General features: G+C 39.8%; 1 protein-coding gene across 2 annotated transcripts in view; it reads left to right on the forward strand.

The window, feature by feature from the left end:
• Positions 1-25,898, forward strand: part of Pdlim3 (PDZ and LIM domain 3) — a 33,149-nt gene that overhangs the window by 2,831 nt on the left and 4,420 nt on the right. Inside the window, exons 2-5 of one of the 2 annotated variants that reach the window (XM_059244350.1) lie at positions 10,069-10,220; positions 11,385-11,469; positions 19,952-20,019; positions 24,573-24,836. In XM_059244350.1, the coding sequence (XP_059100333.1) occupies positions 10,069-10,220; positions 11,385-11,469; positions 19,952-20,019; positions 24,573-24,836 (569 nt within the window). Of the gene's footprint in view, positions 1-10,068; positions 10,221-11,384; positions 11,470-19,377; positions 19,566-19,951; positions 20,020-24,572; positions 24,837-25,898 lie in introns of both variants that reach the window. The other variant, XM_059244349.1, reaches the window with a different exon arrangement.

Raw genomic sequence — 25,898 nt, forward strand, 5'->3', positions numbered from 1 at the left:
TACCCATCATTTTCTCCCAGAATTCTTTTCTCTACCCCCACCTCATGGTCCTCTCTGCCTATGAAAACCTATTCCAAACTTCTCCCCACGCTCTCCTCTAGACGTGGTCGTTTCATTTATTGCATAATCATAGCTTTCCTCTTATCTTATAGTATCCTCTTATAGTATCATGTCTATACCACAGATGCTTAAGCATACCCCACTCCATCTCTTGCTCCTTGAGGGCAGGAACCTTTTACACTGGAAACTTCAATACGTAGCACTGTCTGGTACATCATATATGCTATAAAATACATATAGCCATAATATGAGTGACTGACTTGCTCACCCTTTACATCACTTTATTACCACAAATAGGTAGATTGTGCTCTCAAAATATTCACTTTACAATAAAGGTAACTGTTTGTCTGTTTGGTTATATTCTTAAGGACACAAAAGACTGAAATGCCAAAAGCCATACTTACTGTCACAAGAAGGTCCTTCCATACATGAGAGGTATTTTCTCAAGCCATTTAAGTCCGGTTTTGTCCTCCTCCAAGCTAGGTTATATGTACCCTTCCTGCCCTGTGACGTATAATTGCAGACTATGGAGGGCCCCAATTCATGACACCACCACTTCATAATGGTATGAAAGTGCCACACCTTCAGTTCAGACCATACTTAGAGTTTTGACCTCTGCCTGGGCTAGCAACTGGCAGTGTGCTACTCTGTCTTGGTGCTGGATAGTGGCAAAAGGCCACAGCTAGAGTCAACCACATGACCAAGAGAGCAACAGGGAGCCTCTATAATGTATTGCACTCTCTACATTAGGATGTTCAGTAGGATTGATAAATTAAATTTTTGCTAATTTAAGGTGTTTTCAACTGTACAAAGAAATTGCAGTTGGTTGAGATGTAACCTCAGCCTGCATCAAGGAGCTTCCAGATAGAAGTGCTCCCTAGGAGACAATAGACCTCCAACCAGAGCTTGTGGGAGGACTCCTGGTGGATAGGGTCTGAGCCAGGACTGCCAGGTTCTTGGTCTCTGATCCAAAGAATTGAAAATAGGGTCTCACAAGGACTTGCAAAAGTAGTGAGATAACTTTATTCTGAGTACAGATTAGAGACGGGGACACCCCCCCCCATCATTGTTCTGGGCCTATTTTATGGGATTTAGAAAAAGGAGTTGGTTACCAAGGGGCCTGTAGTTTGGGTGGTTCTCTGTGTTGACCGATAGGTTAGGCATACACTCAGTTTTCCTACTATGCATGTCCCTTCCCATAATGCAACTGGTTTTAATTGTATGATAGCCAATTCTACATAGATATAGGATGGTAAGTAGGAAATTCTCCTAAGAGTTTACTAGGAAACACAGTTTTGCCTTGTTGTGCATATACCCAAAGCCAAATCAAGGTGGATTAGCCCTTCTGTTCATACATATATGTGGTGGGAATACACTTGAATAGAAACTGTCCAAATTTGGTTGCTACTGAGGTGAGAAAACATATCATTCTTAGAGATGGGAATGCCTGTAGCCTGGCATAGGATGGGAGGGAGGTTCTAGAATATTCTAAGGTCTATAAGTACACCACAGTGGGAGAGATGCATAGTATATGCAAGCAAAGGAACTAGGCTGCCAAGTACATTATTACTAGCGGGGGCATACATAACCAAAATTGGAGTCCCAGGCTACTAACTATCTCCCATGCTCTCCTGCTTCCAGGTAACAAGTTGCTCCCTCCATCAGCTGAAACTGCAGTTCACAAGGTTAAGACAAAGAGTTTCTGTCCCATAATTATTCACAGACCCACTAATCAGTGCAATAATTTTTAGTGTACTTTGAAGAAACACATGCATAGATCAAAAGGTGGGAAACTAAACCACCAGACCCAAGATTTCTAGACAACACATGCACTGAATTTTGTGTAAAATAAAATGTAGGTTTGGAACATTCAGTTTAAGAGAGTGTTATGGTTCAAAGCTGAAATGCCTCGCACTGTATTGCATTTTGAATACTCAGTCTTTAGCTCATGGTGGAATGTTACAGGAGCTTTTAGGAAGTGGGGCCTGGCTCGTGGAGGCAGTCATGAGGGCCAAGACTTCGAGGTTACAACTCCCCACTCCCCACCCATCCACCCCTCACCTAGGCAGCCCTCTGCCCCTCTATAGGTTATTCTGCCGGATAATCTGTCACACAGTGACACAGAAAGTGGTTATTTCACATGTCTATGTCAGCTTCTTTGGTTTTTCTTGAAAGAAGATCCTAAAGGTTCTTCTGGAAGTTTCTTGACCAACCAGGAAGTGGATTTACTCTCACAGACAAGTCACAAATTGTTGATATTTTAAAAATTCCAGTATGGAATGTAGCACAAACTCAAGTTGTTCACACATATGAATTGGGTGTGTATCTGAGGCTGGTGTGTCATTTCCTCCCTTTTTATCCCCTCTTCCTTCTCTTCTGAAGGCTCCAGGGTCAGTGGCTGTGAATGCTGCATGGACCTGAGTACCAACACAGTGTGTCAGCATACCGTTAATGCTTACTCTCTCTCTCTCTCTCTCTCTCTCTCTCTCTCTCTCTCTCTCTCTCTCTCTCTCTCTCTCTCGTGTGTGTATGTGTGTGTGTGTTGCTTCAATCTAAACTTTATTTGAAATTTGAACATGGGATGGTTGTAGTTGGACATAATCTTTTCCCAGAAAAAAAACAGGGTAGTAGGAAGACTGATGTGAATAAAACCTGTGTAATTTTGTGCTAACAAAGACTTGTGTCTACAGAGAAGCACTCACTGGTTCATATGTTCATAATACTGATTGCAAAATATCCTATTACTTGAAAGGCGCCAAGGGAGAACAATTATAATTTAGATGGATCTATAATATAATATAGATGCATGTCTCCCCTGTGAGAGGCTTACGTATCAGCGGAAGAAGAGACACGTACATAAGCTACCATGACAAACTGGTCCAAAATTCCCCAAGAGAAGTCTGGCTGAAGAGGAACAGTAGTGGGGAGGTCACCCACAGGGAGTTTGCACATATTAGTAGAATAGCCTGTGCTATCAAGAGAAACAGCGGCAGTAAGAATTTTAGATTTTTCACTGAATAAATAACCCCACATGAGTATCTTACAATTTCCGAGCATCAGTTTTCTCATATTAAAATAACAGTAACTGTTTTACAATATTGTCTTAAGAATTAAGCAAGATGGTATCCCTCAATAATAATACTATTGTGACAGTAAAATAATGGTCTTCATCCCACACTGAACATCCGAATCACGCAAATCACTTTCAAAATACCTATGCTCGGGGTCATGAGGAGATTCTGCTGTAAATGATGCGAGACGTCACTCTAGAAACTTCCATAGTACCCAGGTCCTGGTAGGATTTTATGTGCCTGGCAAGGATTCCAAAGTTTATTTGGTAGGGAATGGAGGACAACGGAATAGGTTACCGTGAAGAGCCAAAATCATCTAAGGTATTTGTAAAAAACACAGCTCTGGGTCCTTTCCTAGAGATTCTGAGTTTTGATTCCAAACATCTGGTATTGAATGGAGTCGTTATGGCCAACAAAGACCCCAGGTGATTCTTTTAACAGAGAAGTTTAAAATCATGATGCTGAGTGATTAATGGCAGGGCTATGGCCAATTATCTCCCTGGTTACTTTAATAGTTAAGACCTTAATGAGCCCAAAGACGAAATAATTCATTTTAAAACCCTATGCTTCCGTCAGGCAGTCATAGCACACACCTTTAGTGCCAGCACTTGGGAGGCAGAGGCAGGTGAATCTCTCAAGTTCAAGGCCAGCCTGGTCTACCAGGTGAGTTCCAGGACAGCCAGGGCTACACAGAGAAACCCTGTCTTGGGGGATGAAAAAAACAGAAAAATAACAGAAAACTAAAACCCTATGCTTCATTTCACCTCTCTGTTCTCCCAGCTGGAGAAAGCATAGTAACAAAAAGCTGTGAGCACGCTATAAGGATACAATATAATAATAAGATGACAGAAATTAAAATAGAGCGATAATATAAATTCACCATGGACCTTGAATTTTTTTTTTGGCGGGGGGGTGTTTCAAGACAGGGTTTCTCTTTGTAGCTTTGTGCCTTTCCTGGAACTCACTCTGTAGCCCAGGCTGGCCTCGAACTCACAGAGATTAGCCTGGCTCTGCCTCCCGAGTGCTGGGATTAAAGGCATGCGCCACCACCGTCTGGCTGGACCTTGGATTCTTATACCTCAGTAAATGGTTTAACTTACAAAGTCAAGTTAACAGTCATTTTAGTCATTAGCCATCCTGTTCATCAGCCTTACTGAACCAGAAAACTACAAACAATAATGGCATTGAATCTCTCCTTCTCCCTCTACATCCATTTTCTGCCCAATCCATCCATCTGTGGAGGACAAAAACAGTAGTTGCCGTGTTGAGAACAAACAAACAAAAAAAGTCAGACGTGGGTTCTCGCCGTCACTAGCCACGTTCCCTGGTTGACCTCCATTCTTCTTTCGCTTCGGTTGTTGTGATAAAACAGTCTAACCAAAAGCAACGTTGGGGAAAAGGGGTTTCAGCCTAACAATTCCAGATCACAGTCTATCATTTCAGGGAGTGAGAGGGCCTTCATCCTATTTTTTTAATCTTATTCATTTTATTATTTTTTTCACTGATAATAATTATTTAATACAAAATATTGATAAAGTACGTGTAGCAAGATATTTGTCACAGTATTGTTTGTGATTTCTATTATCAGCTTGATACAGTATAAATTCTTATCCTAATAGTGAAATGTTTGATTGAGGCCTGCCCAATAATTGAGTCAAACCAAAATTTATTATAAGCCACAGTTATCCTAGGGTCCCCCCACTATATAGCCTCCCTGGTTCTGTGGGTTGCAATATGGTTGTTCTTTGCTTTATATCTAGAATCCGCTTATGAGTGAATACATACCATGTTTGTTTTTCTGGGTTTGGGTTACCTCACTCAGGATGATATTTTCTAGTTCCATCCATTTGCCTGCAAATTTCATGCTGTCATTGTTTTTCTCTGCTGAGTAGTACTCCATTGTGTCTATGTACCACATTTTCTTAATCCATTCTTCAGTTGATGGGCATCTAGATTGTTTCCAGGTTCTGGCTATTATGAATAGTGCTGCTATGAACACTGGTATGATTGAGCATTTCTTGGGTATATGCCCAAGAGTGGTATGGCTGGGTCTTGAGGTAGATCGATTCCCAATTTTCTGAGAAATCGCCATACTGATTTCCACAGTGGTTGTACAAGTTTGCACTCCCACCAACAGTGGAGAAGAGTTCCCTTTGCTCCGCATCCTCTCCAACATTGACTGTCATTCACACAGCATTGTGAACTCATTTCCCAGCCACCACATACAGCAAGAACTGTGGAGGATGCTGCTTGCTGGCTGGGCAGCTTGTGCTTCGCTAGTTTTCCTGTTTGGTTCAGGACCACCTGCCCAGGGATAATACTGCTTATAATAGCAGGGCCTTCCTCCATTGATCAACAGTGAAGACAATCCCCTACAGACATGCCCACAGGTCAAGTTAGACTAAGCAATTTCTCAATTGGGGCTGTCCTTTCAGATGACTACTCTGTGTCAAGATGACAATTAAAGCTAACCAATGCTGTGGGATGTTCTGTACGGCAAATGTGTTGTTATTTAGTCAATAAATAAAACACTGATTGGCCGTTGGCTAGGCAGGAAGTATAGGCGGGGCAAGGAGGAAAATAAAGCTGGGAAGTGGAAGGCTGAGTCAGAGAGACACTGCCAGCCACCACGATGAGAAACAGCTTGTAAAGATGCCGGTAAGCCACGAGCCATGTGGCAAGGTATAGATTAAAAGAAATGGATTAATTTAAGCTGTAAGAACAGTTAGCAAGAAGCCTGCCACGGCCATACAGTTTGAAAGCAACATAAGTCTCTGTGTTTACTTGGTCGGGTCTGAGAGGCTGTGGGACTGGCAAGTGAAAGAGATTTGCCCTGACTGTGGGCCAGCCAGGAAAACTCAAGCTACAAACCAAGCCAGCTTCTGAAGTGCCTGGTGACATATATGATCCTGTAGCTGCTCTTAGCTCAGCAGGAAGCCCTGGGTTAACGAAACAGTCCTCTCTGCTCAGCCTATCGTAGAGCATTGCTGAAACAATGAAAACAGTTTTTAAGATTGGCATTTTGTACAAAGATAAGATGAAATTCTTAACTTTAGTATTTACTGTTAATAAATTTTAGTGCCTTCTACTATCTAAAAAATTCAACTTTGATATCTGCTGTCTGTTTGATTTACAAAGTCAATATTTATTACTTGTTCAACATTTAAGTTCTGATGTCTGCTTAAATGTGTATATTCAACCCACCCAACAGCACAGCTTACAAGCACAGATACATATAGACACACATAGACACATAGCTCTATTTTCCATTTATTATAACCAAAGCAAAAACAGAAAAAAAAGAAAAGTTAACCACTTCCAGATCGGGATTGAGTGTTCTACACTTGAGTCTGTTCAGCTGTATTACTAAACCTAAGATGAGATTTACAAGCAAGCACATTAAGCCTTATTTAATGTTTTAACCCATATGAAGCATTCTGACCTTAAAAGCTTAAAAAATAGAAAGTACTGCGTCCTATATTGAAAGCATATTAAATGATTAGGATTATTTTTATGTGTATGAGGTCCATTGAAGATGGAAACTTTGTCCTGGCAGTCCTGGGTCTGGGAGAACTTCTAAATGAGACGTAACTAGGAAACAGCCTCCAAGGGCTAAGATGTACTGAGCCAAGTTGTCTTCACCAAGCTGTATCAACTGTTCCTACTAGAAAATCTTCATGACCCAGAAATTAACCAAGTACAGTAAACAATGTAGCGATAGTACTGGAGAACTGGGACACATGGGAACTTACTGCTTTTCCAATTTTATTTGTTTAAATGAACTTGAATCTCTCTAGAGGTTCAGAATGGGCTAGAACAAGCAAACAGAAAATAGCAAACTGACTATTAATCCTAGAGGAACATATTGGGGACAGTAGAGTTTATTCCTAGAGCAATCTGAAGTTTAAAACAAGACTCGTGGGTGACTCTGATTTACAATTGCCAGTTTCCAATCATAACAATGGTAAGTTCACAATAATAAACATAAGCTGGGCTGGGGCGACGGCTCGGTAGGGAGAGCTCTTGCTGAACAAGAGTGAGGATCTGAGTTCAGATCTTCAGCACCCAAGAAAAATTCAGGCATAGCTGGGCCTGGAACCCAATCACTGTGGAGTGGTGGAGACAAGAGAGTCACTGGGCCTTCTACCCAGCCAGCCTAGCAGGTTCAGTAAGAGATCCTGTCTCAAAGTAACTAAGGAAGAAAAGGATAAAGCATGGCACCCAAGGCCCTCCTCTGTACTCAGAGCACACGAGTGTGGGCACAGAGAGCAAGACAGACAGACAGACAGACAGACAGACAGACAGACTACATACATACAAAACACACACACACACACATACATAATTTTGGGGTACTATCTTTTTCTTCATAAGCCCTGATTTAAATGACCTTTTTACTCATTCTTCAGTTTTTCATGTATTAAATCTAAACTCCTGGAAATAGACCATGAAACATTAGAAATACAGATACTCCTTGACCTATGATGCGACTACATGCTGATAACACCATCAAGAGTTGAAAGTATTGTAAATTGAAAATGCAGAATGCATCTTGATAGATTTAACACACCCAATGCCACAGCTTAGATGCATGGTACACTTATAGAACATTTGTTGTTTACCAACCTAACCTGAACTTCATAATCATCTCCTCTCTCTCTCTCTCTCTCTCTCTCTCTCTCTCTCTCTCTCTCTCTCTCTCTCTCTCTCTCTCTCTTGCTCTCTCTCTCTGCTGAGAGATTGGGGCTCTGCTCTTACCTCCCAACATCATGAGCAAGTGTTATACTGCAAATCACTGGCTAAGGAAAAGATCACACTACAGAACCCAAAGTATGGTTCATCCTGAGTTATACACCTTTTGAACCATGGTGAAGTTGAAAAATCACCAGCTAAATCATCATGTCAGGGACCCTCCATCAGATGAGCTTGCAGTTAGTTAACAAGACAGTAATACACAAGCAACTAAACAAATACAAAATTAAAGGTAATCTTCATGAAGGAAATAAACAAGATATAAAAATGAAAAGTGAGGTTGGGAAACTAGAGAAAACATACTTCAGAACTTTGGGGGATTTTCTAAAATGCATCATTTGCACTTAAACCTAAAGGATAAAAAGCAGCCAACAGGTGAGGAGTATTTTGGACAGAAATAACTATGCATGTAAAACCTTGAGGAGGCACAGGACTGCTCTGCTTGCGAACTGAAAGGAAAACAAAATGGCCATTGAATCTTGGATAAAGGAGATCAGGAATAGTATCAGATGACTGGACAGTTAGCTAGGGAGATATCCATGTGAGTACAAGACAGAAAAAAATGAGAGAAAATTTTACCCAGAAAAATGAGAGTATGAATGATAATCAAAACAACCTTCAATTTTTAACTGGATATTCAGCACACTAATACTCCACATATTCTATTTCTAACCATTAAAAACACAGTAACATATATGTTCCTATATCTTGAAGCACTGCTTTCATTTTCTACTTCTAAATAAATCATACACATTTCTTTTTTTTTAATTATACACATTTCTGGTAGAAAGAAAAAAATGAATCTTGCTTTTCCCCTATTTTGAAAAATCTCTGATTTTTAAGTAATATGTTTAGACGATTTGTATTTAATATAGTTACTGACCTGGTTTAATTAAAGCTTATCTTATTAGGTATTTTCTATTTACTCCACCTGTTCTTCATTCATGGAGCTGCTACCATGACTGAATACAAACTTCCTTTTTGTCAGTAGTTATTTACATTCATGCTAACTCACACCAAACTGTTAGCAATGTTTTACCTCACCGCCTTATTATGGCCACCTCTTCCTCCATGCTCCATCACAAGTGAGCTCGAGTATAGGCATGGGCTTTTCCTTCCTTGGAGGTATCCATCTTTCCTTGAATTTCTGGTTTTCTTCACAGTGACTTCAATTCTCTATAATGTTATAAATGTTTATATTTTCAGGCTTCTTCTTGTCAGCTCAAGAGTGACTCTCTCCTCAGATGTCTACACATAGATGTTCTGTCTTAGTTTAAGCTATTATATCTGGGTGGAGTTTCAACAACAGAAATCATGTCTTATACCATTCTAAGAGCTAGAAATCTGAAGTTAAGGTACTAACACGGTTGGATCCTTGCAAGGGCCCTCTTCCAGATTTCAAATAACCAACTTCTTGTGTCCCTACAGAAAAGGCAGAAAAACAGCAAAGCTATTTCAGAGGTCTGTTTGTAAGGTGCTAGTCTCGGTCATAATGGCTCTAAACTGCCGACCCTCCCAAGGGCTTCTCCTCCAAAAGTCACCAATTTGTAAGAAATTCATCATAAGAATTTGGGGAATATAAATATCCAATCCGTGCTGCTCCCCTCACAATAATGTTAAAAATGAAAACATATCAAGTTGCTAAAGTAGTTTCAATTCAAGTATACCAAAGTCATCAATACATAGAAAACTCTATCTCCAAACAGAAAGTTCTGGCGAACAACAACAACAAAAAAGTACTGGTTTTCGACAAAGAAAATATTCACAAACGTAGTTATGGAAAATATTTAAAAGATAACAAGAGACAGAATGGTTCTTAAAGCATGGCTAGTATGAAACAAAATTATTATTTTGTTATTAACATAATAAAATAGCATTAACACAATTGATCGACTGAAAGTTCTTTTAAAATTAGGTTTAAGTTTTCCAAGATAGCATTCAAATATTAAGTATAAAACTCAAGATACTGAGCCAGGTGGCGGTGACACACGCCTTTAATCCCAGCACTTGGGAGGCAGAGGCAGGCAGATCTCTGTGAGTTTGAGGGCAGCCTGGTCTGCAGAGATCCAGGACAGGCACCAAAACTACGCAGAGAAACCCTGTCTCAGAAAGAAAAGAAAAGAAAAAAAAACTCAAGATACTGCTGGATATTGGATTTTAAATGGTGTCTTGATTTATCTTCCAGATCACTCCGGGAAGCAAGGCGGCAGCTGCCAACCTGTGTCCTGGAGATGTCATCCTGGCTATTGATGGCTTCGGTACTGAGTCCATGACCCATGCTGATGCACAGGACAGGATTAAAGCAGCATCATATCAACTGTGTCTCAAGATTGACAGGTGCGCCTTGGCCAATGGGGTCAAAACTTGATCTGTGTTTTCAGGAGAACCCAAACCAGGGCTATAAATGATCTCATCTACCTCATGAGAAATGTCATAGACCTAGAATCTTGGTGGAGTTTTTGTTTGTTTTTGTTTTTTATGTGTCAGCCACTTTCTTCTTGTTTATTCACTGAAATTGGTCAATCTAGCATGTGTGGATGAACCAGTTTTCAAGAACAAAATCCTCTGAAATGTCAAAATTAAAACGGTGCAGAGGAATGACTCCTTCATATAGTAGCCCAGTGACTTCACTGTGAAAATAATTACAGCCATGAAAACACAAAGCAGAATGAATGATTGGACCATAGTACTGTGGGATGGAATAGGATTGAAAGATGCTCCTTAAAGAATCTCTGGATTTGCCTCAATGTGGCCATGTTAAATTTGATTGTTAATTTCCTTTATACTGTAGGCTGTTTTGTACATATTCATCCCAAGAGACCACCACAAGGTGTGGGAAATATATGTGTATAGTAAATATGCAGGTGTTTCTAGCCTATTTCCCAAAGTTGAAATTTAAACCCAACTTCTTGTCATGAGAGCCTCGATATAAAGCTGAAAATATGAACTAATAATTGGTTATAGTGGCCATTTTCATATAACGATCACGTTGTTGTGGTACCCACAATCATGCACTGGTACAGACGACTCAATCCATTATCCATCCATAACCTTCATGGAGTAAAACAGATTCTCTTCTATCTGTGCCCATGCTTCCGAGCCGCAGACACCTAAGAGCTGGACCAACCACAGCTCTTGGATGCCAGTCTCTCCCTGGCTCCTGTGGCGGCCTTAGGAGGATAGAAGAGAAGAGAGAGCCACCGAGCTTGCCTCTTGGTGTCTGTGGTGTGTCTCTAGGTGTCCCTCTTCTGTTGTTCTTACACACACTTGGAGACATACTTTCTCCAGAATCCACGTCATGCACTTAATCTGTCCTCGCGCCCTCAAAAAGACACTAAAAATATATAAGACTAACAAAATGGGAATATACAGAATAAGTAAAAACTAAATTCTTCTGGCTTAAATCACTGAAGGTTGCTAGTATTTTTCACAAACGGAATGGGAAATAATGTACATTTAAAAAGGAGTGCCATTTGGATTCAGAATTTGTTTTATTTGCAGGGCGGAAACCCGCTTATGGTCTCCACAGGTGTCTGAAGACGGAAAAGCACATCCTTTCAAAATAAACTTAGAAGCTGAACCGCAGGTAGGAAGTTCAGAGGGAATGCTATTACATCGCATCTTCCGTTCAAGGGTGGGGGAAGTAAGAAAGCTAAGAATCAGAACAAATCACCTGGGAAGCTGCGACTGGGCTCTGCTCTCTTAGGTTAACTTACATGATTCATGTTTTCCTACATCCAGGAAAAAACAGAGAGTGCCTAGGCAGGTATCTCCTTAAAAGTCAAGTATATTCTCTGCTGGGCATGTTAGCATATGTCTGCAATCCCAGAATTTGGGAGACAGGTGGGATTGAGGCAAGGCTGATGCCAGCCTAGAATAGACAGGAAGTTCCAGGCCAGCCAGGGTCTACAGATTGAAACCACAACACAAACAAAATGGGAGAAAACTCACTTTCTCACTCAGAACAATTTGACTAAGTCTGCATGGAGTCCAATTTTCTTTTTCTTTTTTTTTCTTTCTTTTCATTTCTTGTGATAAGACTTCTGCTGAATAAATGGCCATGGTGTAATCTAAGAACTTTACATTGTTTAAATAAAGCAAAATAAAACCCAGGCTGGGCCATTTGAAATGGGTAGCTCTAATCTAATAATTAATAGTTATTGTGATCTTCAATCCTGTAAGGTCTTTGCACGGGTCTTATTTGGACACCCTTCTTTAATTCCCAGTTCTGACATTCTATAATTAAATATACCTTACCGAAAATGAATTGAATTTTGTTATCACAGAAATACTCTATGTGTGTGGCTAACTTATAAAAGATAAAAGTTTTTTCCCTTGAGGCAACCCTGTCTCATGAGCCACATGAATCTAAAATTGAATCAAACCTCAATTATAATACACTGAAAAACTCTAATTAAGAACAGGGTTTTACAACCTCTCCTTAGAAGCTGCCAAGGCTTAGAGATACAAAGATACGTGTTTAATATCATCTTTGAAACAAGCGTTCCCGTTAAGATGGTAGATACTTCCAGCGTGCGGTTTTCTATAGACCTAACGAAGACTGTCTGAGAACACATTTGTAATTCACGCTTCAGCACTCTTCTCCTTGGCAGGTTCACCGGCTCTATGTTTTCTCCCTGCCCCAATGAGCCTCCATTCTCTCTTTATAAAATAGACCTAGCACAACATAAGTACGAGTGTCTCATAGGCTGCCCAAAGATTTCAATAAGACAATATAGGCAAAGGCCTGAAGCTAGTCAAACAGGTGGGAGTTCTTATGCTTAAGTGTTTTCTCCCATCAACCCCCAAGCTGTGATTAGAAGCCTCCCCGGGTTTCTTGACAGTATGCACCTGCTTACAGAAGGGCTTTCTGTCCTCTCTGTCACTATGTGACAAGGAAGAGTCCCTTCCTCCTGACTATTGCAAAGGTCCTTAAAAATCGTGCTCCTTCAAAGCTTTATGTTAGTTAAAATATGGCCCCCTCCCAGCCCACACACAGAAAAGGAAACACAATATGCATTCTTTAAAGGGAAGGGTTTATAAGATCCTTGACCTAGCTTTTGACTAAAAGGGAAGTCAAGAGTCTGTGCCTAAAAATTATGAGCCAAAAGAGAGAGAAGGGACCTCGAGGAAAGTAAGCAAGATACAGAACATTCTCAAGACAGGAGCCATGTGTCTGTTCCCCTCAATGAGACTTCCCCAGGCATAGCCCGCAGCAAGCACCCAGTGCATCGCAGACTAATGAGTTAAAGGGATGGAGGACAAACTGTATTTCCTAGCAATGACTAGGGTGGGTCCTGGGGACCAGTTCTCAGAACAACTACTGCCTCCAACTGTTAAGTTCTGTGTGATCTTGGAAGGTGAGTGGCATATTTAGGTCAGAAAAAAACTTTCATTCTTCAAAGTAAGTGAGCAAACGCTGAAAAAAAAAGGAGAGGTAATATAGATGGACTATCCCGCCTTAAAAGTGCTTAGGGCCAGAAGCTTCAGGTAAATTTACAGTGTTTGCATATACACAGTGAGATACTTTAGCGAAGAGACTCAAACCTAAACACAAAATTTATTTTTGCCTTTTTTTTCACACCTTGGTACATAGGCTTGGGGGAATGAGCTTTCCTGTTTAGTTAGGACCCATTGCTTGAGACCAGGCATGGAATTTTCCACTTACAACATACTATTGCTCAAAATCTTTCTCTTTTCGGAACAGTTTGGACTTCTGGGTTTTAGTTTAGAGACGTCCAACCTGTTAACATAGCAAAAACTTCTAAAAGCCATTGGTGGCTCCCCCTGGCATGCGAGGGTCCTTTACATTGGTGACTGGCAGTACCTCCAATCAGCACTTAATTTGATACAAGGAAAGGTTAGATGAAACACAGCATTCTAGACACATCACTGTCATGTATACACAGCCCTTTGCAGTAATGCACACACCTGCTTACTTCCCACACGGATCAATTCATCATTTAGAGGCAACAGAAGTGAAAACGGAGACCTGTGTGGCCCTTGTGCACACGTCTGTTGACTGTCCAGACTTGGAGTCTCTAGAGTGCATTGGATGAAATTCCCATTTCTTTGTCCACTCACAGCACACATCAGTCACCGTATTGCATGCACCCTTTTGCAAATGACTTCCCTATTCCAAATGTATCCTTGTTTTTAAAGCTCTAACTCGCCAATATGAGATGTAAGGGCTAGGGAAACTAAACAGGTTTAATCAGTGGGTCAAACCCCGGCTGATACTTCATCACAATGGCCATTCTTACCCTAGCAAGGATTTATTAAAGCAAGATGTACTAAAGTCATGATGAGAGTCTGCGCTTTGCTACCATCTCTTAAGAATTTAGAGTCGGAGGGGCTGGAGAGATGGCTCAGAGGTTAAGAGCACTGCTTGCTCTTCCAAAGATCCTGAGTTAAATTCCCAGCAACCACATGGTGGCTCACAACCATCTGTAATGAGATCTGGTGCCCTCAAAAAAAAGAAGAAAAAAAAAGAATTTAGAGTCGATGGTAATTCCTGAGCTGGATTGAGAAAAGAGATCTCTCTTGCAAATCTGTATGCCTAAAAATATAACTATCATTTTTCCAAGAATTAGCTTCTAAGGCATCATTCTAATTTTAAATATTCTGGCCTCTTGTTAATCATTTTATTAGCTCGGATATCCTGAACTTAAGGGTTAGATTATACTTTTTTATTTATTTGTTTATTTTAAATTCTTCAAATAAGGAATGAAAGGAAATGAATTTCTTTCTTTCTTTTTTTTAAGTGAAAAAGGTGAGGATTAGGTTAACAACTGTAGCAGGCACTCAGATGGCGCCTCTTAAAATTCCATTCATTTGAGTCATGCCTACTCCTTACTGGCTCCCTCTCCAAGGAGCCAGCCTTTGACCGGCTCAGAGATAAGAAAAAGTTCAGCTCTCCTAATCATCAAAGGGTTTTCCCCTTATGCCGCTTTTCAGCCAGATTGCAACATGACTAGTTCACGTGGCACAGGCATTTGGTGCTCAAAACAGCTGAATTTCAGTGGAGCTCCGCCATCTGCCATCTTCGAGTCCTGGTTACACACAGAGAGCTTTTCTTCGAACAGATTGGTGACCTTTGCATTTGGAGAAAAATACTAATGTTTAAGTAATACGCTGCCTTACGGAAAGATTTACTTTTCCCCCTTAATGAGAACTATGTAAACAGAGCACTTTCTGGAAAGCAGAGATGTGTCAGTTGGGGAAACAAATGGCGTCAGCGTACTACGATGCTACCACAGGTGAATGGCAAAATGCCAACAAACAATAGAAATTGAGTTCTTGTTTCTCAACCCAAGTCAAATTGTTATAGTAAGTATTGTGACCTTTGGTATGGGACAAAATACTCTTTCTGATTTAAAACGTACTATCTACTCACCAAAAGTGAAACACTGTGTACCAGTATCTAAGACCTCGGCCAAATAATAGCATGTTGATATATATATAGTTTTTTCCCTCTAAGTTTAGACTTGGGGGACTTTTTCTTACACAATTATAATAGTTGATATAAAATTTTAATGGCTAGAGTTTTTTCCATCTTTCCATGCTATCACTAAATAGAGAAGTTTTGTTTTTATAGATTCAGGTTTGAGTCTTATGCTTCTAAAGGACCTTAGAACTTGTTCAGATCTGTTTCCAGCAATTGAATGAATCCTTGAGTCTGGCGGTCTGTGAGCAGACTCTTGACATTTTTTCTAAACAAGGTGTCACTCGAGATGGGTGTGTTGTTAGTCCTTCTTCAAAGTTTCCTTTCTCAAAGCAAACTGTTACTTTCATTCCTGCTTAACATCAGCCTGACAACTCAAAGATATGATGTACCTATTGCAGCAAAAATAGATACTTTTTAGAAACAAACAAACAAAGGCTCTTATCTAAGCAGGAAGAACATTATGCCCATGTCTTTGTAAAGTACTGTGTCTTCCTATTAAAGAGGTACTTACATGTGCAGCCAGCTTGTTTTCCTAAAACTAACTTCAATCTCCAATGTTTTGGTAACTGGAAGGAGCTAAACAAAGTGAGCTCTCACCCACGTTTCCCCTGGAGTTCCTCTAATGGGGAGTAAACACGTGAAGCCCATCACTAGAGGAAAATGACCGTTTCAAGAGCAGCTTTGTTTCCCATTTGAAGGATGGGCATGAGTGGATAGCTTCATCAGTTCCAGGCACGAAGATACAGATCCATTGCCTCACTTTGACTTGATCACATATTTGCTAGCTTCGCATCATGGGTTTCTTGCTCCCCTGCAGTTTTCACATGAAAGATTTAGAAAAATGGTAGGCAAATGAGAGAAATGAAGTGTATGAGTCAGACCCCCTGCTTCCGATGAAGACGGTAATGGCCTTGACCCTTCATCTATGAGCAACGTCGTCAAGTGAGACGTTGAGGGTGAACTGACTTTGAATGTTGTCCTTGTCTGAGTCATTTCTAGGACTTGGGGGGCTACTGCCAAGAACCCCATTTTTCTGGTATCGGTGGCATTCCATCAGATGCATAACTTTCAGCCCAACTGTTTTAACATTTCCCTTCTTCGGCATACTATTCTTCAACATAAGCCCCTAAAACTTAAAAACCTTATTTTTAAATTGAGAATTAATTTGAATGACTACTTTTTGTTAAGGTAAGAATTATTTGATGGCTTTCTCTAGGTGGAATAAACACAAACCACAGGAATATAGAAACTGCTATATAAAAATTGTGTGTTGCATGTGCTTTTCTAAGAAAAGGGGAAAAAAAAGGAATTAAAGTGGACGAGCAGGCGCCTAATTGGCTTTGTCTTTTGATTCTGTTTGACCTTCAACAATGATGTAAGACTTGGACAGAACGCTGCCTCTCTGTGCCATCGTTATATCTCTTGTTTAGCTTTGGTGTATACACTCCATTGTGCTTTGGGGAACAACTCTGGAAGCCCATAAACTAACGCTTTGCAAAGCCTAAACAAGAACGTTTTAAGCCTGTGTTAGAAAGACCTCCTTTTATGATGTGAGTGGAACATAAGAGGATTTGTCTGTTAACCAATCATACATTTCTAATGTGAGAAAGAGAGACAGAGAAAGACAGAAAGACAAAGAGAAACCAAAACTGAAAGTCACAAAGGAAAACCTTGGAGCTGGCTAGCGATGTACTGTCATTTGGAAGTCCTACTGGGGATTCTGAATGCACAAGTGCCTTCAGATGAGCTGGCCCCTTTGTAGGACAACCACCATCCATGCTTATTCATTATTTGAAGGCTTACAAAATGAAAACTGAAGGCAGATACTTTCTTCCCGAATCAAGCCATCATAGTATGTAAATTAATTATTGTAAATGTCGCACTATTCACCAAGGTTTTTAAGACATTTCATACTTCGTTCTGAAAAAAAAAATCAATGAGGTTCCATAAAGCTTGAATGGCTTGTTATCCTGACTGACTTACTCTATAATTAGCATGGAAGATTCATAATCCGTCAAAGCTAAATTGGGCGATTAGCCTCTGTCTTCTTCATATCAAAAAGAGTTACAAAGGCTCAAGCCATGAGTACTGTCATTACTTACAATTACTTCCAGCACACTTTTTCAAGCCATGATAATGGTTAATCAAAATGGTAATCACAAAACACAGCCAATCCAAATTGAAAATCAGCTCAACACCCTGGGACTGTACAGCTGTGTAAATGATTGCACACAGTTTTATGTGTTATGTGACTCAGTGCTGGGACATTTCTAAAACTATGTTTGGTGGTTTCAATACTCTTTCTACCAAGTGGCAGCAAGAATAATGTCATCCAGCCAGTGCCTCAGCATCGAGCTATTCTTGTAGATGAAAAAAGGTATATGAGCAAGGTATTAATCAGTCTAATAACACTGTACAATCATAGGCTAAGCTGTATTCAACTTAAACCTTTTGAGCTTCAGGAAACTGTTATTACATGTGTCCCAGCTTGAGGGGACAAAGAACCTGTCCTTCATATCATCAGAGATTCTCAGGTCTCATGACATTGGGGACAGATGGAAAAATGACTCGGTAGCTAGTAATTGAAGCTGTGCCCATTTGCACGGTCATAACTAATTTTTAACACGGTCAGTTTTAACATGGTCAATAGGCCTATATGGGGAAACATTTCAAATAATTATGCATTATTTCAAATCTGTGTGCAACACTGACTGCACATTCACAGAAGAAATGAAGACTATAAAGATGGGTGTAGCTACTTCTGCTGAGTAGACTCATTTGTAACAGAGCACAGTCTCATGAGTATTTTAGCATCCCTACAGTTTTGTTTGGTGCTTCTAAGACAAAAGTGAACAGTTTCAAAAACTATCCATGGGCTGGAGAGATGGCTCTGAGATTAAGAGTTCTTCCAGAGGTCCTGAGTTCAATTCCCAGCAACCACATGGTGGCTCACAACCATCTTTGATGAGATTTGGTGCCCTCTTATGGTATGCAGGCATAGGCAGAACACTGCTTACATAATAAACAAATAAATTTTTAAAAAAATAAAACTATCCATGTATTCAAAACTAGACAATATTATTCCTACACATAGGTTGGGTCATTCGGGTATATTTCAAACTCAAGGCTTGAGACACTGCTGTGTGGTCCTGTTCTTTGAGCAACAGAGTGAAAAATCTGTTTTTAATTATACACACACACACATAGAGAGAGATATATAGATATGTTGATATCACATCTCTAGATTCCTTTCATTTGTCCCCCAAGAAAGGGACAACCATTCTTTAAACATACATGTGTCATTATCATAATAAAAGAAAGGAATTCTATTTGCATGTTCCTGCTTTCATAAGTTCTTCTCATTCTCCTTGCTTTTTAAAAGTACAGCCGCACTCAAATTAATGATTGGGCCTTGTTGATTGTAAATGATGATTAATTGGGTCTTGTCATTGTAAATATTTTTAAAAGCAAAATAATAATCTGTGCCTAGATAAGTTTACACAATTCACTGTAGTTATTCACAACTGCTCATTTGCCTGCTGATTTTTTATTCTCTCACTTGGAGGGAAATCCATTAAACCTGGCGGTAGCAGGCTTTCCTGAGGTGTGCTGGACCTGGGTTCTGTCACCAGTACCACAAAAGCAAGAGTGTATTTATAGAGAAGAAAGCACATGTAACCTCAGCTGGAGAGAATATTAAATCTGGTAATTTTTTTCTAAACTAAAAAATCTTCTCATAATACACTGTTTTTGAGTTTTATAAAAGAAGTAGAGGAGGCCAGAAAAGGAGACGGCCAGACAGTGCTTGAATTTTGAGATATCAGATGAGGTCTGGTCCATTGCGTCTAGCGTTTGGTCGATGAATGTAGCATGTGTAAATTACAGAGACATGACAGAAAGATGGACCCTAATTCCTCTCCTAACCACTTCGCTAATCCTGTAGCAGGTAACGATGCCTTAATTAACAACAGCGTTGCTGACGGGTTTGTTCATTAACTGCTTTGTTGTGCGTTCTGTGGCTCTGTGTGTTTTGTCTGCCGTGTACAGGAATTCAAACCCATTGGTACCGCGCACAACAGAAGGGCCCAGCCTTTCGTTGCAGCTGCAAATATTGATGACAAAAGACAGGTAGTGAGCGCTTCCTATAACTCACCAATTGGGCTCTATTCAACTAGCAATATCCAAGACGCACTGCATGGACAGCTGCGGGGTCTCATCCCCAGTTCACCTCAAAAGTAAGTACTGAAGCTCAGTTCTGGCCAGTGTTCTTCATGATGTGGTTTCTTTCCTGACGTCCAGCTCTTGCCGTTTCCTCCTTTACTTTCTAGAAGGTACTATTGCACTTTTGTTTTTAAAGAGAAGCATCTAGAACTTGGCCCTAATTGCTCTAGAGCCCATCAGTCAGTTCCTGAATATTTAGTAGCTATGAGGCTTTTAAAAAAAAAGAAAAGGAAAGGAAAGGAAAAAAGAGGGAATCTCTGGTTCTGTCATCACCCTTCTTAGTCATGTGGATATTCAGTGGTAAATCATCCTCTCCGCAGAATTCTCATGCATTTACTTTTACCCTCAAAAGAGGAAGCCACCACTGAGGGATTTTTCTTTAACCCTTTGTTTTTTACAGGATGTGAACTACTTTGAACACAAGCACAATATTCGGCCCAAACCTTTCATAATTCCAGGCCGAACCAGGTTATCAATTCTGAGATTGTGAAGTTTGAAGAGCATGTTGCTTTAATCAATCCTTACTAATCACCCAGAAAAGTAACTTCTAAGTGCCTGCAGTGACTTTTCATTGCAAAGCTTAATTCAGAAGAGAAAAGAAGCAACTCACTTAGCAGCAAACACTAGCCAGATAGTATCCATTACTGAGGGTAAATATTGACCAGCTGGCGGGGCTGTGAGATTTTATGTGATCACCATGTGTATTTATAACTAGTGCCCCAGAAGCTCTGTGGATCCCATCCAGAACACAGTGACCCTTGAGACAGGCAGATGTACCCTGTCCCACGTCAGGAAAGCCTAGCCTGCAGAAACAAACAAACAAACCCAGCCCCAGGTAGTAGCAAGGGGAAGCCAGGATTGATTCCAGTGATTGGCAGACTCTGGCCATCCACCTCAGTGCCTGCTTCTCTTTGCTCCTTCAAACCCACCATTTTGGCCCTTATATAAGAACAGCTGTTCATGCATATGGATCCTTGCGAAGGAAGAAAGGCTCCTTGGGACAGAAAGTTTCTATCTGGTGAAAATCAATACAATTTGAGAGAAGGAAAGCAGTTACTGTAAGTATTGCTGACTCTTACGGAATACGTTGTATAAACCATATTAACAATGATGAACAAAATCTAAAGACCTTACCTGTCAATCAGAGAAGTGACTACAGCTATACAATCTTTTCCAGAATCTTCTCTGAAAATTGAACCTGAACTTTAGTTGAAAGGAATACCAAATTTGTAACTTCAGGAAACCTCAAACCCATCACTCTGACCTTCAGTTAGCTAACCCAAGGAAGCTATTGATCAGACCAGGTGGATCCTAACTGGTTAGAAATGCTGCATAATGGTTTACATCAGGTGCCCCAAACTGGTAGCCCATAGGTGAACTCATACCATAGGCATAATTTATTTAGCCCTCCCACTGTTCACTATATGTGGGAGTTAATTAAATACCTTTACATGCCAGCTTATTGAAATATTCATCACTGTTAAGTACATGTTAACTGGTCCACTTTATAATTATGTGACTGACCCTGTAGGGACTTAACTCCTGTGACTAGTAAATAGTTACATAATACATGACTTTGAAGCGTAGACCCTTCAATAAGCTACAAGAAGGGCCAGAAGATTGTCTCCAAATAAACCACACAATTTTCATAATGTCAGTCACAGGAAGAAATGTGGGAGAAAGATGCTAAGAAAGCTGTGATGCCACATGAAGTGTCTTTGTCAGACTGGCTCCATGTTTTCTCCACAGAACCTAGAAATGAGCCTGGAACGTAACAAACAATGTATGCTCATCACATGTTCATTGGATAAAGGAATAAAATCCTAAGAGTGCTCAGTATTAGCCGCTCTCCCCTCTCCACCTTTCAGCTCTACCCCATCCTCTTTGTTACCTTGTTCCCGTTCCTTTTTCTCCTTTTTTTCCCCTTTTTCCCAATACTACCCCTACGCCACTCCACCTTCAGTCACACAACATACCATATTAAAAGTTAAAAATGCACAGGGCAGTGGTGGCACGTGCTTTTAATCCCAGCACTCGGGAGGCAGAGGCAGGTGGATTTCTGTGAGTTCAAGGCCAACCTGGTCTACAGAGCTAGTTCTAGGACAGCCAGGACTACACAAAGAAACCCTGTCTTGGGGGAAAAAAGAGTTAAAAATGCTATTTTACTGTTGGATAATATATAGCTAAATAATGAGTAAAGACCTAGAACACACTTGATTGTACAAAATTCAAAGAAAGTCAGAGGGGCGTTCTTCTATGTTTTCATCTTAACTTTAACGTGGCGACACTTGCAGATACCTCTTAATACCACAGAATTTAGAAGAAAGGAATCCTCTAAAAATAACAGGTACCTGTGTACAGATTCTAAAGACTAGTGGAAATGCCTTTCCATTCTTCCTTTCTTCCTCTGTCCCCTCACTATTTACTCTACCCTTGGAACTTTTTGCTCTCTCCCAGTGATCCAGTGATTTTTTCCACAAGGTACCATTTTGCGAGGCTCCATACCAAGCTGCATACTGCACTGTGAATGAAAAACTTGTTTAATCTGAAGTAAAACAGGTACAGTGGATTTATGTGTCAATGTGCATAGTGTTTCAGTCCCAGCTCCGGCTCAGTTTGATGACTTCATCACAGCCGAAGCCGTTTAAAGCACCAGCGCCTTTATTTTGAAATGTGTGACATTTTTAAGTCAAAATGATAAATCACAACATGCACAAGATACTTTTGCAGATCTGGATGTAAACATGAAATGTTTCTGGGTGGCTTTTAACAAGTTACAACTGGAAATCTGCCCTCCCTGCTGGAAGTCTGAACACAGTCCTCCGAGGGAAGTTGGTTGTCTGTAAAAGAAGCCACCTGGGTTGTAAAGGATTTGAGGTCACCGTCCTCGTTACAGGTGACGCTGCCACATTACTAAGACAGTCTCAAGAGATCAAACTAGTATCTGCATTCCGGGTCATTGAGGTTAAGTCCCTGGACTCATGAGGATATTCCACAGCGCCTAGAGTCCCTGAGAACAATTTTATTGAAATCAACACGGGAACTCTTTTAACATCGTCTTGGATAGTTATAAAAGGTCACTCTTGTTAATGTTACATCATTTCCTCCATTTAGTAGGCACAGGCCCTTAATTTATTAGTCACAGGACCCCCAATTCAATGATAAAGGAAGGAGAAATAGAAGACACAATCTTTGACAAATTAAAACCATATGCACATATGTATCAATATACGATCCCTAACAGCAGAAAAAAATTTGCTGATTACACCTCAAAATAAAGCATATCTGTGAGTTCATGTTGACGATAACTGACCCAGCATCCAGCATCCTGCCTGATGCACAGGAAGCCAGAGAAGTTCTAAATCTTTCCTGAATGGGTCTGTTATGTTGGTCCCTCAAGATTTAACTCACTATCTCAAACTCCCATTTTTCAAGTTCCTGAACCTCATTACACTTACGTCAACTCGTTTAATCCTGACCAAACTGCTCTACAAGAGAAAATTTCCTTCCTTTTTTTTTAGCAATTAAAGTCAATTTTAAGGATTGGTGCTGAGCCAAAATAAAAAAAAAAAAGTGGTGAATAAGGCCAGATGGCATTTTGGTATATGACTTAACTAATGACCTAGCTGTGTTTTAAACAAATTCTCAACAGGTAAGAGTGAAAGGGATGGTGTAGGAAGTTGGATTGTGCAACACAAGACCCTAAAAAATAGTTAACTTATTTATTGACAGTATTGTCCAAACTAACCAGGCTACAATATTGATTTAAAGAAAGAAAATCAGTGCCCAGCATCCTTTTTGGGTTTAGTGTCTACATGGGGCTGTAGTTAACAACAGTAGCCTTTTAAAGTAACTGTAAAGGTGGGGCCCCATATGTCACAGCTGAGATCTCTGACTTTAAGACAATCACATCACGGACATATATGTGTCTTGGGTTCACGGCAACACTAACAGGCAATAATAACAGAGGTTTATGTTAATAGCTCAATATAGCTCAGCGATTGATTACTTAGCATGCCTGAGGCCCTAGGTTCAATTCCCAATACCAAGTTAATTAATACTAATTAATTAACAAATGCATGTCCATTGTGGCTGGTTGCCAGTTCAGTTGCATAAAGAGTACCAAATCGCCCTTGTCCTTGACTAGGATGACCAACCTCTGTAATATTTTGAAAGTCCCTAAACCTTATCCTTAAAAGGAAATAAAAAATATGCATGGAAATATGTGTGTGTGTGTCCAAAATCTTGCATGAAACACCTCTGTGTGAAGGAAACAAACCTTAGCCTAGGGTAGCATCCAAATAATCCGAGATGACCTACTTGTTCCCTAATCATCAACTGCAAGGTGATAGGCATTTATTGACTGTTTCTAGTTCCTGTACGAAGTTACAGAACGGCTTTAAAAAAAAAAAAAAGAATATTCTTAACAGAATCAGTGAACAATAAGATGATGTATTGAAATGGTAAAGTACTGATAATATAGCTCAAAAATACAATCTTTATTTAGCCTTACCCACAAGTTGTCAATTACTGTTCAGTCCAGGCTTGACTCTCTGATTGAAGTATGCTTGTTTTGAAATGTTCAGCCTAAATCTTCATGCTATATAGTGTTATTATGTGTGAAATACCACTCTTTATACTCTAACTATAAAATTGAGAGACATGAAAGGATATCTAGCTAATGTTCCTCCACCATTTACCTGTGACACTGTCAGAAACCAAATTATTTGGCCTATTTTTTTTAAATGAGGATAGACATTTGTTGTCTACCTGCTTTATGGACCCTTTCTACATGTTAACCTTCAACCTGACAGAATCAAGCCAACAAATGCAATATCACCAGCAACTTTTGACTTGTCCAAGTTTTTCGAGTGTGAATTTTTTTCATCGTCCCTTTTAGAAACACTTTAGACTGATGTGATCACCTCTTCTGTCCCCAATTCCTTCTCACCTGTCTGTACTTGTCTTCTGTGTTCTTCCGGTTCCTGTGTCCTCTCCGTGTAACCCTGTCATTAACACAGCGGCTGCAGCACTCCTTCTGGTATTGACGGTGGCAGTGGACGTAGCACCCCTTCTTCTGTCAGTACCGTTAGTACCATCTGCCCAGGGGACTTAAAGGTTGCGGCTAAGATGGCCCCTAACATTCCTTTGGAAATGGAACTTCCCGGCGTGAAGATTGTGCACGCCCAGTTTAACACACCTATGCAGTTGTACTCAGATGACAATATCATGGAAACACTTCAGGGTCAGGTTTCCACAGCTCTAGGGGAGACACCCTCGATGAGGTAATATGAGTCTTTTTGAACTGTGGGCATGTTGACTAAACACATGGGCGATGTCTACTTTGATGGAGTCTTCTAGCATTGTCTTGGTGGAAAGAAAGCTGTGTGAAAGCTTCAAAGGAAAAAAAAAACTTATTGCAGACATTTAAGCCTGGTGATGAAACCTAACTATGTAGATAATAGGACAGATCGAAATAAAATGAAATTACATAAAGAGCAAATGGATGTCTTTTGAAAGCTGCAATGTACTTTGTAAATGCCTGATTTAGTATTCTCAGAAGTGGCTTGTGAACTTACATCTGTCTTTTGTAAGTGAAAAGATGGGAGGTGGGGATTGGGAGAGTCCAAACACTGTTATGAGATGATCCTTTCTCTTTCTCTAATTAATGTGGAAAGGATTGTTTTGCCATTTAAAATGTTTGCATTTCATTAAGTTCTTATAAGCAAATGTTTCAAGCTGTTAGTGAAGATATTCAATTCCCGTCAGTCTTTATTTTGACTAGTTTCTTCTTTGTTATTAATGTCTGTTCCAAGTACCTTTGCCACCAAGCTTTTCCAATTAAAAAGATTTATTATGGAATAAAATCGCACTGCTTCTTTTAGTATCATAAAATCACTATCTATAAATTACTGTGATACTTGAGAATGCTATGTAGCAACATCTCAGAGTTGTCTCAGGGTTTATTCAGTGAGTTCATCCCAAAGCCATTTTGTAAAGAAATAAATATACGTATGATTATTTTAAAATATAACAGGTGATTAAAAGATATGCAGATAAATTTCTAGATGATACAGTTCAATAACAAAGTATTTAGTGCCTAACAAGTAATATTATAATAACATTTTTAATTGTTCATTATTAATATATTTACTAAAAGCATAGTAAATAAAATTGCTCTCGTTATTATTAATGTGACTATTAAAATAGAACAGTCAGTTTAGCAAACATTGATAGAAGTTTCTGCATTGTGTTGTTTGAAACTCTGTCGGGTGAATTTCACCAACTGATAAGTCATATGAAATTTAGTTCTATATCAAAAAGGGGAATATTTAAACTTCTATGAG

This window comes from Peromyscus eremicus, chromosome 17 (genome assembly GCF_949786415.1).
Source record: "Peromyscus eremicus chromosome 17, PerEre_H2_v1, whole genome shotgun sequence".
NCBI lineage: Eukaryota > Metazoa > Chordata > Mammalia > Rodentia > Cricetidae > Peromyscus > Peromyscus eremicus.